General features: G+C 49.0%; 1 protein-coding gene across 1 annotated transcript; it reads right to left on the reverse strand.

Annotated features, from left to right (window-relative positions):
* Positions 1-518: 518 nt before the first annotated feature.
* On the reverse strand, positions 519-5317 carry LOC142528578 (uncharacterized). Its single transcript, XM_075633616.1, has 6 exons — positions 4916-5317; positions 4034-4804; positions 3698-3934; positions 3533-3587; positions 1616-3486; positions 519-1049 (listed from the first exon to the last, which is right to left on the reverse strand). The coding sequence occupies exons 1-6, from the start codon at positions 5315-5317 to the stop codon at positions 519-521; spliced, it is 3867 nt and encodes a 1288-aa protein (XP_075489731.1).
* Positions 5318-13579: the final 8262 nt, after the last annotated feature.

Raw genomic sequence — 13579 nt, forward strand, 5'->3', positions numbered from 1 at the left:
GATTTCGCCGGAATTTCGGGGTTTTTGGGAACTTTGGACGTAAAATTGACGGGGCAAACCTGCTCCGATGGACCTGAATTTTTGACAGTAGCCTCGTCTCGTCGAGACGCATCTGATGGTATCATTGGCCGGCCGGAAACCGGCGCCGACATGGGGGCGATTTTTGGCGAATTTTGGGCACTATTCACATTAGAGGAAATTTTTTGGGGGCAAAATGGTTTGGTTTTGGTTTAGGGTTTAGGGTTTAGGGTTTAGGGTTTAGGGTTTTTTTTTTTTTTTTTTTTGCCGGAAAACACCGCCGGATGCGGGGGGGTTAGGCAGACCCCTACCTGTATATATCCACAAAATAAACAGTAACAAAATACAGAATACAGGAAAAAAACCTAAAAGAGGAGGTGGATAAAACCATACCCTCCTCAAAAAGGCTAAAGCAGTAGAAACATAAATACAAAGCAACCTAGGGATGGAATTACAAAAGCAAAACGAACCCTAGAAGACTACCAAATAAGCGGCAACAACTAATCAAAAAGGAGAAGCGCTATGAACCACATGCTGAGGAAGACAAAATGATAATGGCGAGATGATCGCAGAGTCCATGCAAAAGCTCTCATCCCGGAGCTATCATCCTGGAGAGTCCAATCTGTCAATATAAATATAATCTGGTAGCTGTCAACTGTACCAAACACACTAGTCAAAAGAAAATCTGGCCAGGAAGCCACTATACAATGGCGATCACAGAGTAATATATAGATCGCAATCCCGCCAGAACAAAAGATATCTAGCATCTGAATCAAAAGAGCAGAGATCTCGATCCCATGAAGTAGGAGTCTGACGAACATGTCATAAGAAGCAGAGGATCCTTTAGAAAGCACCCCATGAATCCACCATGACATCCAGCAAACACCTCTGCAATAACTGATACGGCGGCCAAGGAGAACCAGCAGTAAACGCCCTCCAGGAACCATGAATGTGCCAAAGGAAAGCACCAACAGAAATAGGGCAGAAACCCACTCAGAACAAACAAGAATACACACATCATGTGCAAGTGTCTGGACCCACTTGCACAGACCATACGGAAGTGAAAAACAACCTCCAAGTACACTAACCTGCAATAAAATATATATATATATATATATATATATGTATATAGATATAAATAGATATAGAGCCAGAGACCATAAAGAAAGAGATCCAAAAAAGAAGAAGGGGCTGCAAATGGCTAAGAGGATCTGTTTCTGAGGTATGGAAGCCCAGAATGATCAGATCTAGCAAGGGTGGAGATGTCTGGAGGTAGGGAAGGACCTAACTCTAAGGTGTACTGCCTAAAAGTATGAGCCCTCGCCGCCAAGGCATCCGCCACAGAATTCCCTTCCCGGTAAATATGCGATAAATGAACAGATCGCCCCCTCATCAACAAAAGAATCCGTGTAACAAAATGTTCAAGATCCCAGCAGCACCGACGAGAACGAAGTAAAAGAATGGAAATCCAAGAGTCAGTCTCAATCCAAAGAGGGAAGAGATGAAGATCAGAAGAAATGAGAAGACCCCTCCAAATAGCCCATAATTCTGCCCGGACATTGGTCCCAACTCCAATGAACTCACTGAAAGAAACCACCACATGCCCAGAAGAGTCACGAACAACCCCACCAACAGTAGAGGCCCCAGGACTACCTCTCGAACTCCCATCTACATTCAATTTAAAACACCCGAACGGCGGCCGCAACCAACGAACAATCGTCAGTTTACGAGCCCTACGCAACTGAACAAAAATCCCCATAGCCCTCGCAGCCTGCAAAACACCCCGCCAGTGCATGGGCTTAACAGTAGACGCAGCGTGAGCGAGGCGCAAATAAGACAAAATCTGAGACTTAACAGTCTCCGCGGAAATGTGCAAATGACGGTGTTTCGCATCGTTACGAGCCGTCCAGAGAAACCATAAAACAATGAAAGGCAAAAACTCCTTCACGTGGCCCCTAGGAGTCCACCCCGGATGCCTCTTCCAAGCACTGAGGAAGAGTCTGAAATCACTGGTAAGGGGAATACGGACATGAAAAACAGCCCCAAAGTAATGCCATACAGACCTGGCAAGAGGGCTATCAATGAAAATGTGCGTGAATGTCTCAGGCATCTCACAACACTGACATTTAGACGCCAGCTCGAAACCACGACGCTGGAGCACATCGTCAACTGGAAGCCATTGATGCCAAAACCTCCAGAGGAAGAAAGACATAGTAGGCCTCAGCCAACTGCCCCAGCAAGGAGTGAAGATATCAGAAACTTGGTCTCTCAAGCGGACAAGCTCCCATGCGGATTTCAGCGAAAAAACACCGTCAGAACTATGCACCCAAATAGCCGAATCGGGCTCCCCCGATGCAATAGGGATCAGAGTAATAGTCTCAGCAACAGAGGGTGGGACAACTGAGCAGAGGAGGTCAAAATCCCAAGCCCCATCTGAAAGAAAGTGAGAAACACGGACACCCCGATCCCCCCTAAGCAGGACCTGACTAGACAAGGGAACATCCCCACACCAGATGTCATCCCAAAAAGCAACATCTCCCACCCCAATTCTCCATCGAATGCCAGATTCAGCACGAGCCCTAATCTTAAGCAAACGACGCCAAGTGGGAGAAATGAACCCAGCAGATGAAACATAAGCTGGATGCACCAACTGGCAGTATTTTCTCATCATGAATTTGGCCCATAGGGATGAACCTTGACGAAAACGAAACCATAATTTAATGGAGAAGCTATCCACAATATCTTTGAGCCTGCGAAATCCAAGACCCCCTTCAGAGACAGGAAGACATGCACGAGACCACCTCGCCCAATGCCATTTCTTATCCAAGGATCTGGATCCCCACAGGAAACCATTGAAAACATTCTCAAGCCTCTCCATAACTGCCAGAGGTGGCTGGACTACCTGGAACATGTAAATGGGAACCGAAAGGAGGACACTCCTAAGGAGAGTCATACGGCTCCCCGGGGAAAGAGTTTTAAGCTCCCAACCCTCCAACTTCTTACTCACCATCTGCACAAGGGGATCAAAAAGAGAGCAAACTCTATTCCCACGAAACAAAGGAACTCCGAGGTATTTGATAGGAAAACAACCCTCCCCAAACCCAGTGATACGAAGGAGACGAGAACGAGTACGACCAGAACACCTCGGAGGCAAAATAATGACACTCTTAACTGCATTCACCAACTGCCCCGAGCAGTTTTCATAGTGATGCAAAAAATCCATGAGACTGTTCATCTCACGAGTCCCACCATTGGCAAAAATAATGATATCATCAGCATAGGCCAGGTGGGAAAGAAGGAGATCACAACCAGATCGGTACCTAATCGCAGGATACTGACGATAAAGACGATCAAGACCACGCGAAAGGTACTCTGCCCCCAAAATGAAAAGAAGTGGGGACAAAGGGTCGCCCTGCCGGAGACCCCTAGTGGATCCAAAGAATCCAGTGAGTGAACCATTGATATTAACTGAAAATTGGCAATGAGAAATGCAGGCAGATATCATCGACACTACCTGCTCTGAAAAGCCATAATGCCTCAAGACATCCAACAGAAAAGACCATTGGACCCTATCATAAGCTTTAGCCATATCCAGTTTCAAAATAACATTGCCACCACGGGTGGGGAGAGAAAGACTATGAGTGAGCTCTTGAGCAAGGAGGATATTATCCGAAATCACCCGCCCTGGAACAAAGCCACTCTGATTCCACGAAACCAGCCTCTCCGCCACCTCCTTCAGCCGAGAATATAAAAGTTTGGAAATTATCTTATTAGTCACATTACACAAGCTGATAGGACGAAAGTCCGACCAAGCCTGAGCACCCATGACTTTGGGAATCAATGTGATCATGGTGGCAGTAAACCCCTGTGGCAAGGGACTACCCTGAAAGAAATCCAGGACCGCATCAAAAACATCCTGATGGACAATGTCCCAGCAATGCTGAAAGAAGGCCGAAGAGAATCCATCAGGCCCCGCCACACTATCACGATGAATGGAGAAAACAGTCGCCCGCACCTCCTCCAAAGAAGGAGGGGCAGCAATATTTGCGTTCTCCAAATCCGAGATCACCAAGGGGAAATCAGAAAAATCAGGGCAAGAAAGCACAAAAGGATCCCCAGTAAGCAGGTTTTGAAAAAAGGCGGCCCCAGACTGCTGAATAAGCTCAGGGGAAGTAATGCAAGAGCCATTATCCCAAATACGAAAGATTTTATTAGCCACCCTTTTTTTCTTGACCATATTGTGGAAGAGTTTGGTGTTCCTCTCACCATCCTCTAACCACCTACAAGCGGCTTTTTGCCGCCAAAAATCCGCCTCCATGGCGGTAACCCTAGCAAGATCGGCATTGCAATTGGACAAACTAGTCCAATGCAAATCCGAAGGAGCAGCCTCGCAATCTGCCTCAGCAATCCGGACAGCCTGCTCCGCCTCAGCAAGTTTGGCAAAAAGATCACCAAAAACACTCTTATTCCACCACTTCAGATGGCTTTTGAGGCGCTTCAATTTCACAAAAAGACGGGGCATACCGTTCAAATGACACGGTAAATTCCAATTAAGCCTCACCGTCTGCAAAAAACCATGGTGCCTGAGCCACATGCTCTGAAAGCGAAAAGAACTCGGCCCACTAGCAAAGACCGGGACTGACACAAAAAGAGGACAATGGTCAGAGACCGTACGAATGAGGTGCTCCACACGAATAGAATGAAAATGGTCACCCCAATCAACAGACACAAAAACCCGATCAAGACGCTTCCAAATGGTCTTGTTCGTCCACGTGAACGAAGACCCCTCAAAACCAGCATCCACTAACCCAGAATCCAAAATAAAGTGATTAAATTCTTCCATGGGAAGCAACCGCCCACCAGAAGAACCCAAACACTCCGACGAATTCCTGACTACATTAAAGTCGCCACCAACAAGCCAAGGACCCTGAGCAGGCTTAACCTGAAGCAAAGAATTCCAAAGCTGTCTGCGCTCAATGTAGTCACACTTAGCATAAACAAAGGAACAAAAGACAGTGGTCGGCAAAAAAGTAGCAGAAACCCGGAAGTGAAGGAATTGAGTGTGATCAAAAAGACACTCAACCATGACATCCTCAGCAAAGAAAACCCAGATATGACCCGAGGAGTTCGATATAACTCGAGAAAAACCAAAACGACGAGTCATAAAACGAACATCCAGATCAATCATGGGTTCCAAAATAGCCAAGATCTTGACTCTCTTATCTTTAACGTGGGCATGTAGCCTTTGTTGAGACTCCGAGCTCCGGAGCCCCCTGACATTCCATATGAGAAAATTCATGGAGAATGGGCACCAGAACCGCCCTGTCGCTTTTTACGCGACCTATGAAAAGCATTCTCCTTCCTTTTCTTAATATCCCCCATATCAGCATCCAGAATACGACCTTCAGACCTACAGCCATCACCCGACTCAGAATGCCGATCGAATTCCTGATCAGTATCTCCAGCAGATTCCAGCCGGAAGACCAGCTCACTGACAGAAGGACCCTGCCTAGCAACCAATTCCTCTACCGTAGAGGAAGCATCATCAGGAGACAAAGGAACAGAGGGGATGGAATGACTACTGTGATTCAAAGTACAAGGCCCCAGAGAGCCAAACACAGGCAACTCACTAGTAGACGGGACCCCAATACCATCCACACAATCATCCAACTGTAACCCTCCATCAATAACCTCATCACTGAGGATCACACCCTCAACAAGAACAGACTCCAAAGGATCCTTTCCAGAAGACCCAACACCGGCATCCTCCAGATGACCACATGGAGGGTCCATATCAACACAATCTAATCCAACAGGATCAGGCTCCGCGTCCTGCCCATGCGAGAGCACCTCAAAAGGATTCAACTCAAGAGGATTCTTTCTTGGAAGAACCTGCCGAACTGGCCTCTTTCTCCCTCTACGTCTGGGACCCGTGCCAGTTTTCTGAAGCTGAGGCTGGGTCCCCAAATTAAAACCAGAATTAACACCCCCTGGAGGGGCAGACTCTGTAGATGGGGGAGACTGGCCAGAAGCACGGTCAGCAGGCTTAGGACGAACAGGTTTGGGATTTTTTCCATGGGAATAACAAACACTGGTCGAATGACCCAGCATTTTGCAATCCATGCAGTACCCGGGGATTCGCTCATAAATGACTTCAATTTCTTGAGCATGATCACCCCAACCCACCCAAATCTCTTTGACTGGCGGTTCGAGCACATTAATTTCAACACAGACGCGAGCAAAAGCGCCTCGAGAAGAATCTGCAGTATGATCATCCATCTTCACCGGTTTCCCCACAATTTTGGCCAAAGCAAAGAGACTTTGCTTAGAAAACAAATGAAGGGGAAGACCTTGGAAGCGGATCCAAACAGGGGCAATGGGTGACTCCTCCTGAAGATTAAACTCTGGCGTCCACTTAGAGAAGCGGACCGACAGAGGTCCAACCTGCATAACCCCCTTAGTCCAAAAGAACGCATAGTCTTCTTCACAAGCAAGTGTGAGAACAAGAAAACCCCGAGGCATGAACTTTAAGTCAAAAGATTTAACTAGTCCCAATTTGGCAAAAGCCGCAGAAATACCAGAATTTGGAACTAGAGATCGATTCCCTGAAATTTTTCCAACCAAAGCAAATTTGAAAGGTTCTGCGAGGGTAGAAATAACCTCATCCGGGAAGAGAATACCCGGTTTTCCATTTCGAAGAGTCGGCACAGGCATGTCATTCATAGAGTTGTGCAACTCATCAAAGCTTTTTTTGGCCGTCCGAGGGGATGGTGGAGTCAGGATATCACGAAATGACACAGTAAGCGGAATAGGAACACGCGTACCTGGTTTGACCGTTTCACCACAAGGGTTGACTGCCGAGTCTACTCGTCCTTCACGGTGATTCGACTCGACCGAGTTGACTCGTGAGTCACCTACCGGAGCACCACCATGGACCGGCGACGGTGAGGGGAGCCCAGAACCGGGACCAATTGAGCTAGAATCGGGCAATGGAGGGATCGATTGGACTACAAAAGATGAAGAAAACCGAGTTGGCTCAAGAAATTGGGGGTTTCCGACCGGTGGCCGGCAACCTGAAATTGACCAGGGTAGAACCCGACCCATGACTGGACGATCACAATGGCCAGAGGAATTGAAGAAAGACGGTGGCACGACGCCGGAAATCGGAGATGAATGTGACGAAACAGCGTCGGCCGGTGCGGAAATCTCAGATCTGAAATTACCGTCGATTACGAACGGCACTTTGGATGAAACCGGTGCCATTGAACTCGCTTTGGAATGTAGATTACAGATCGGGCCTTGGATTGAAGTTATGTTGGACGAATCGGCCGGAATCGAAGAAATAAATTCCGGCGAGTTTGAAAACAGTGCAGGCGGCACTTGAACACCGATTGCGGCGGTTCTACGGAGTTGTTTGAGGTGAGGCTGGTACCAATCTCTTCGTCTGGTCGAGGCGCATCTACCGGTAGGTACCCGACGCCGATATGAACAGTGGACGGCGAAGTAGCGAATTTGAACGGAAATTGCGCGATTTCAGTCGGTAAAATAGGAAGGTTGCCGGACTCCGATGACTCTGAAATTTTAGTATGATGATTGGCAGGGAAAGACGGTTCTAATGGTGTAGGTGGCCGGCCGGGATCCGGCGGCAGTGACATGGCGGCGGTTGAGCGTGAATAGTACTATTTTAGGAAATTTTTGGGATTTTTTTTTTTTTTTTTTTTTGAGAGCGTTTGTAACTGGGTTTTTTGGTTTTGGTTTAGGGTTTTGGTTTAGGGTTTAGGGTTTAGGGTTTAGGGTTTTTTTTTTTTTTTTTTTCCGGAAAACACCGCCGGATGCGGGGGGGTTAGGCAGACCCCTACCTGTATATAACCACAAAATAAAAAGTAACAGCAGAAAGAAATCCTAAAAGAGGAGGGGGACTATACCAAGACCTCCTCAAAAAGGCTACAGCAGTAGAAACATAAATGCAAAGTAGCCTAGGGACCTAAATACAAAAGCGAAAAAACCCTAGACTACGACCAAAAGTGAGCCAAAAACTAATCAAATACGAGCAGCGCTAAGAGTCAACACGGCGAGGAAGACCAAATGATAACTGGGAGATGAGTGCGGTATCCAAGAAGAAACTCTCATCTCTGAGCCATCACCCTGAAGAATCCAATCTGTCAAAACGACTCTAATCTGAGACCGGATAACTGTATGAATCCCGGCAGTCAAAATAAGAGCTGGCCAGGAAATCACTGTACAATGACGATAAAAGGCAAAATGAAGATCGCAATCCAGCCAGAACAAAAAAAGATCCAGCATCTGAAGTATGAATCTGACGAAGGTATCATAACAATGAAGAGGATCGTCCGGAAATAATCCCTGGAACCACCACGACATCCAGTAAACTCCTGTAAAAGAACTGATACGGCGGGCAAGGAGAGCCTGCAGTAAACGCCCGCCAGGGACCAGAAATAGACCAAAGAGAAGCACAAATAGAGATAGCGCTCCAGTGAATATGAGAGGGCCAAGAAAAACACCAATAGGGATAGTGCAAGAGCCCACACAATCCCGAGGAGACCAAACATGTAGTGTGCGAGTGTCTGTGCCCACTCACACCAGACTGGCAAACCGGGGAAAAAGAGAAACCCCCAACAGAACAGTACCTGCAAAGAAAAAATAAAGATATACATATAGATATACCGAAGAGATGGATCCAAGTGAAGGAAAGGGCTGCAAATAGCTAAGAACATCTATATCTCAGGTAGGGGAGTCCGGAGGTATCCGAACGTACAAGTATGGAAATGTGCCTAGGGAGGGAGGGACCTAACTCTAAGGTAAAGTGCCTAAGGGTATGGGCCCTCGCCGCCAATGCATCAGCCACCGAATTACCCTCCCGGAATATATGCGAAATATGAACAGACCGCCCCCTCAAAAGGACCAGAATCCTGGATACCATGTGATCAAGACCCCAGCAACATCGACGGGAACGAATGAGCTGAATAGAAGTCAGAGAATCAAGCTCGATCCAAAGAGGGAAAAAAGAATGATCAGAACAAAGAGAAGACCCCTCCAAACCGCCCAAAGCTCAGCCCGGAGAGAAGACCCAGCTCCGATGAACTCGCTGAATGAGAGCACAACCCTCCCGGAATCATCCCGAACAACGCCACCAGCAGAGGAGTCCCCAGATGTACCACGCGAGCTCCCATCCACATTAAGCTTGAAACACCCGGACGGCGGTCGCAGCCAGCGAACAATCGCCGTCCTATGGAATCTGCGGAGAGCAACCGAAATACCCAGCAATCTCGCCACATGAAACACACCCAGCCAATGTCTGGGCTTGACAGTACGCGCAGAGTGGGCAAGACGCAGGTAATACAAAATCTGATACTTCACCGTCTCCCCAGAAACAGGGAGATGACGGTGCTTAGCATCGTTCCGCGCAGTCCAGAGGAACCACAGAACGATGCAGGGGAGAAACTCCCGCACATGGCCCCCCCGGGACCAGACCAAATCTCTCTTCCACGCACTGAGGAACAAACTGAAATCCTCAGTGTCGGGAATACGAACCCGAAACACGGCACCAAAGAAGTGCCAGACAGACCGAGCAACCGGGCTACGAATAAAAATGTGTGTGAATGTCTCAGCCATATCACAACACTGACATCTCGAGGCTAACGCAAAACCCCGGCGCTGAAGCACCTCATCAACTGGGAGCCACTGATGCCAGAATCTCCAAAGGAAGAACGACATGGTAGGCCTCAACCAACTGCCCCAACACGGGCGGAAAATATCTGAAGACGGAGCACGCTGACGAATCAGCTCCCAAGCCGATCTCACAGAGAAAGCACCATCGGAGCTATGGATCCATCGTGCCATATCAGGGTCTCCCGAAAGAACAGGAATCAAAACAATCTCCTCGGCAACCGAAGGAGCAACAACCGCACAAAGGCGATCAAAATCCCAGGACCCCTCAGACAGAAAATGAGAGACCCGAACATCACGACCCCCGCGGACCACACACCGGGAGGACAAAGGAACGTCCCCAAACCAAGTGTCATCCCAAAAGGAAACATCTCCGAGACCAACACGCCAACGAATGCCAGGCTCCGCGCGAGGGCGGATCCTGAGGAGACGACGCCAAATGGGGGAAATAGAAGCACGGGCGGGGACACAGGCAGGAGCATCCAGCCGGCAATACTTCCGGAAAAGGAATCTCGCCCATAGAGAGGAGCCCTGCCGAAATCTGAACCATAATTTTATAGAGAAACATTCCACGAGATCTTTCAATCTGCGGAATCCAAGGCCCCCCTCAAGCACGGGGAGGCAAGCCCGGGACCACCGGGCCCAGTGCCACTTCCTTTCCAAGGGCCTCGACCCCCAGAGGAAGGCATTGAAGGCTCGCTCAAGCTTCTCCATGACAGCCAGAGGTGGCTGAACCACCTGAAACAGATAAATCGGCATGGAGAGGAGCACGCTACGTATCAGGGTCATACGGCTACCCGGGGAGAGGGTCCGAATCTCCCAACCCTCTAACTTCCTACGAACAGACTGTAGGAGGGGCTCAAAAAGGGAGCACGTGCGATTACCCCGATAAAGGGGAACTCCGAGGTACTTGAGGGGCAGATGACCCTCGGCGAACCCGGTGATTCGCAAAAGCCGGGAGCGGAGGCGCCCAGAGCACCTCGGAGGCAAAATCAAAGAGCTCTTAGCAGCATTCACACGCTGCCCCGAACAATTCTCGTAGTGATGCAGAAAATCAACAAGGCGCTGCATACCACGAGACCCACCACTGGAAAAAATAATGACATCATCAGCGTAAGCCAGGTGGGAAATCAAAATATCACAATCAGACCGATACCTAATCGCAGGATGCTGCAGGTAGAGTCGGTCAAGGCCACGAGAAAGATACTCCGCCCCCAAAATGAAAAGAAGGGGAGACAATGGATCGCCCTGCCGGAGGCCTCTGGTGGAACCAAAAAACCCCGATAGAGAGCCATTAATGTTCACGGAGAAATGACAATGGGAAATACAGGCCGAGACCAAAGCCACAACACGCTCAGAAAAACCAAAATGTCTCAAAACATCAAAGAGGAAAGACCACTGGACCCTATCATAGGCCTTGGCCATATCCAACTTCAAGATGACATTACCACCACGAGTGGGGAGAGTAATGCTGTGAGTGAGCTCCTGGGCAAGAAGAATATTATCAGAGATCATCCGACCCGGAACGAAGCCACTCTGATTCGGGGAAACAAGTCTCTCCACCACATCCCTCAACCGAGAGTACAACAGCTTCGAGATGATTTTGTTCGTGACATTGCACAGACTGATCGGACGGAAGTCCGACCAGGCGCGTGCACCCTCGACTTTGGGAATTAGAGTGATCGTGGTGGCGGTAAAACCCTGAGGCATAAGAGATCCCTGAAAAAAATCAAGAACAGCACCAAAAACATCCTGATGGACAATCTCCCAGCAATGCTGAAAGAACGCCGAAGAAAATCCATCAGGGCCAGCAACGCTATCAGGGTGAATGGAGAAGACGGTCGCGCGGACCTCCTCCAAAGAGGGAATCGCAGCAAAACCATCATTCTCCACGTCAGAGATAACCGAGGGAAAACCCGAAAAATCAGGGCAATCGAGCGCAGAGGGCTCCCCGGTAAGAAGATCCTGGAAAAACAAGGCTCCTGACTGCTGAATCAAATCCTGAGACGTCAGGCAGACCCCATTCTCCCATATGCGGAAAATTTTATTCGCAACGCGCTTTTTCCTCACCATATTATGGAAGAGTCTGGTGTTCCGCTCACCATCCTCAAGCCAATGGCAAGCCGCTTTCTGTTTCCAAAAATCCGCCTCCATGGCGGTGATACGGGCCAGATCCTCATTGCGATCGGACAACGAAGTCCAATTCACGTCAGAAGGGTCGGTCTCACACACAGCCTCGGCTGAACGAACAGCCCTCTCGGCCTCAGTGAGTCTATCAAAGATGTTACCAAAAACATCCCGATTCCACCACCGGAGGTGATGCTTGAGACGCTTCATCTTGGCAAAAAGCCGAGGCATGCCGCTCAGACTGCAAGGCAGATTCCAATTAAGCCTCACAGTCTGCAAAAAACCATGGTGCCTAACCCACATACGCTGGAAGCGAAACGAGCTCGGCCCACGGGCAAAAACAGGAGCGGTAACCAAAAGCGGACAGTGATCCGAGACAGTACGAGCGAGATGTTCAACCCGAATCGAGCTGAAATGATCTCCCCAATCAACAGAAACCAAGATCCTGTCCAACCGCTTCCAAATGGTCTTATTCGTCCAAGTGAACGAAGACCCCTCAAAACCAGCATCGATCAGGCCAGAATCAAGAATAAAAGTGTTGAACTCCTCCATGGGTAGCAACCTACCACCACGGGAGCCCAAACACTCAGACGCATCCCTAACGACATTAAAGTCGCCCCCAACCAGCCAGGGACCCAAAACAGGCTTAACCAAAAGCAAAGAAGCCCAAAGCTCCCTACGCTGAACATAATCACATCTAGCATAGACAAAAGAACAAAATATCTCTGTCGGCAAGAAAGAGGCAGAGACTTTGATGTGAAGGAACTGAGCATGATCAAAAACACACTCCGCCCTCACATCAGCAGCAAAAAAAAACCCAGATATGACCGGAGAGATTAGAGATGACTCCAGAAAACCCCAAACGGCGAGTCATGAATCTCGGATCCAGATCAATCATGGGCTCCAAAACAGCCAAAACCTTAATCTGTTTCTCCTTCACAAAGGCATGAAGCCTCTGCTGGGACTCCGAACCTCGAAGTCCCCGGATATTCCAGATTAAGCAATTCATGGGGAACGGGTGGAAGAAGGATCCGATCGCTTTTTACGCGATCGCCGACCATCATCCTGTGGTCTTTTTCTGGGATTGGACATGTCAGTGTCCAGAATACTACACTCAGACCCACAGCTAACCCCAGACACAGAATGTCGATCAAAATCCTGATCAGGATCATCAGCCGACATGTGACTGGGAATCATCTCAAGAATAGGGGGTCCCTGTCGAGCAATCAACTCGTCCAGCATAGAAGTGGCATCAGCAGGGGATGCAGGAAAAGATGGGACCGAGTGACTGCTATGATTTTCAATACATACCTCCGTGGAGGCAAACACAGGCACCACGTCCGGGCGTGGAGATCCAAGGTCATCCACGCAGTCCACAAAAGGAACACTCTCATCGTCCTCAGCCACCGTGACCTCAGGACGGTCAGAAATAGGGGCCTCCTGATGAGAACTCAAAACGACAGAGGGATCAGGAACACCTAATCCAAGCTCCTCAGAGCCTACCTCTGTCTCCTGCAAATGGGAAAGAACTCCAAAAGAGTTCGAAGCAAGAGGATCATCCCTCGGGAGAGCCTGACGAACAGGCCTCCGCCTCTGTCTACGTCGGGGACCATGGCCATTGACATGAAGCTGGGGCAGTGGTCCCGGGACAATGACAGGAACAGCACCCTGAGGAGGTGCCGGAGCAGGAGGGGCCTGTGGCTGAGGAGGGTCTCGATCAGTAGGCTTGGATCGAGCAGGTTTTGGA

This window comes from Primulina tabacum, chromosome 16 (assembly GCF_025594145.1).
Source record: "Primulina tabacum isolate GXHZ01 chromosome 16, ASM2559414v2, whole genome shotgun sequence".
Classification (NCBI taxonomy): domain Eukaryota; kingdom Viridiplantae; phylum Streptophyta; class Magnoliopsida; order Lamiales; family Gesneriaceae; genus Primulina; species Primulina tabacum.

Excerpts from the sequence above, each read along its gene's own strand:
- LOC142528578 (XM_075633616.1), bottom strand. The coding sequence starts at position 5,317 with ATGAATTTTCTCATATGGAATGTCAGGGGGCTCCGGAGCTCGGAGTCT. Across the intron at positions 4,805-4,915 it reads TTGTTGGTGGCGACTTTAAT|GGGTCTTCGTTCACGTGGAC; the intron begins GTAGTCAGGAAT and ends GCTGGTTTTGAG. Across the intron at positions 3,588-3,697 it reads GTGGCTTTGTTCCAGGGCGG|GGTCCAATGGTCTTTTCTGT; the intron begins GTGATTTCGGAT and ends AGCTTATGATAG.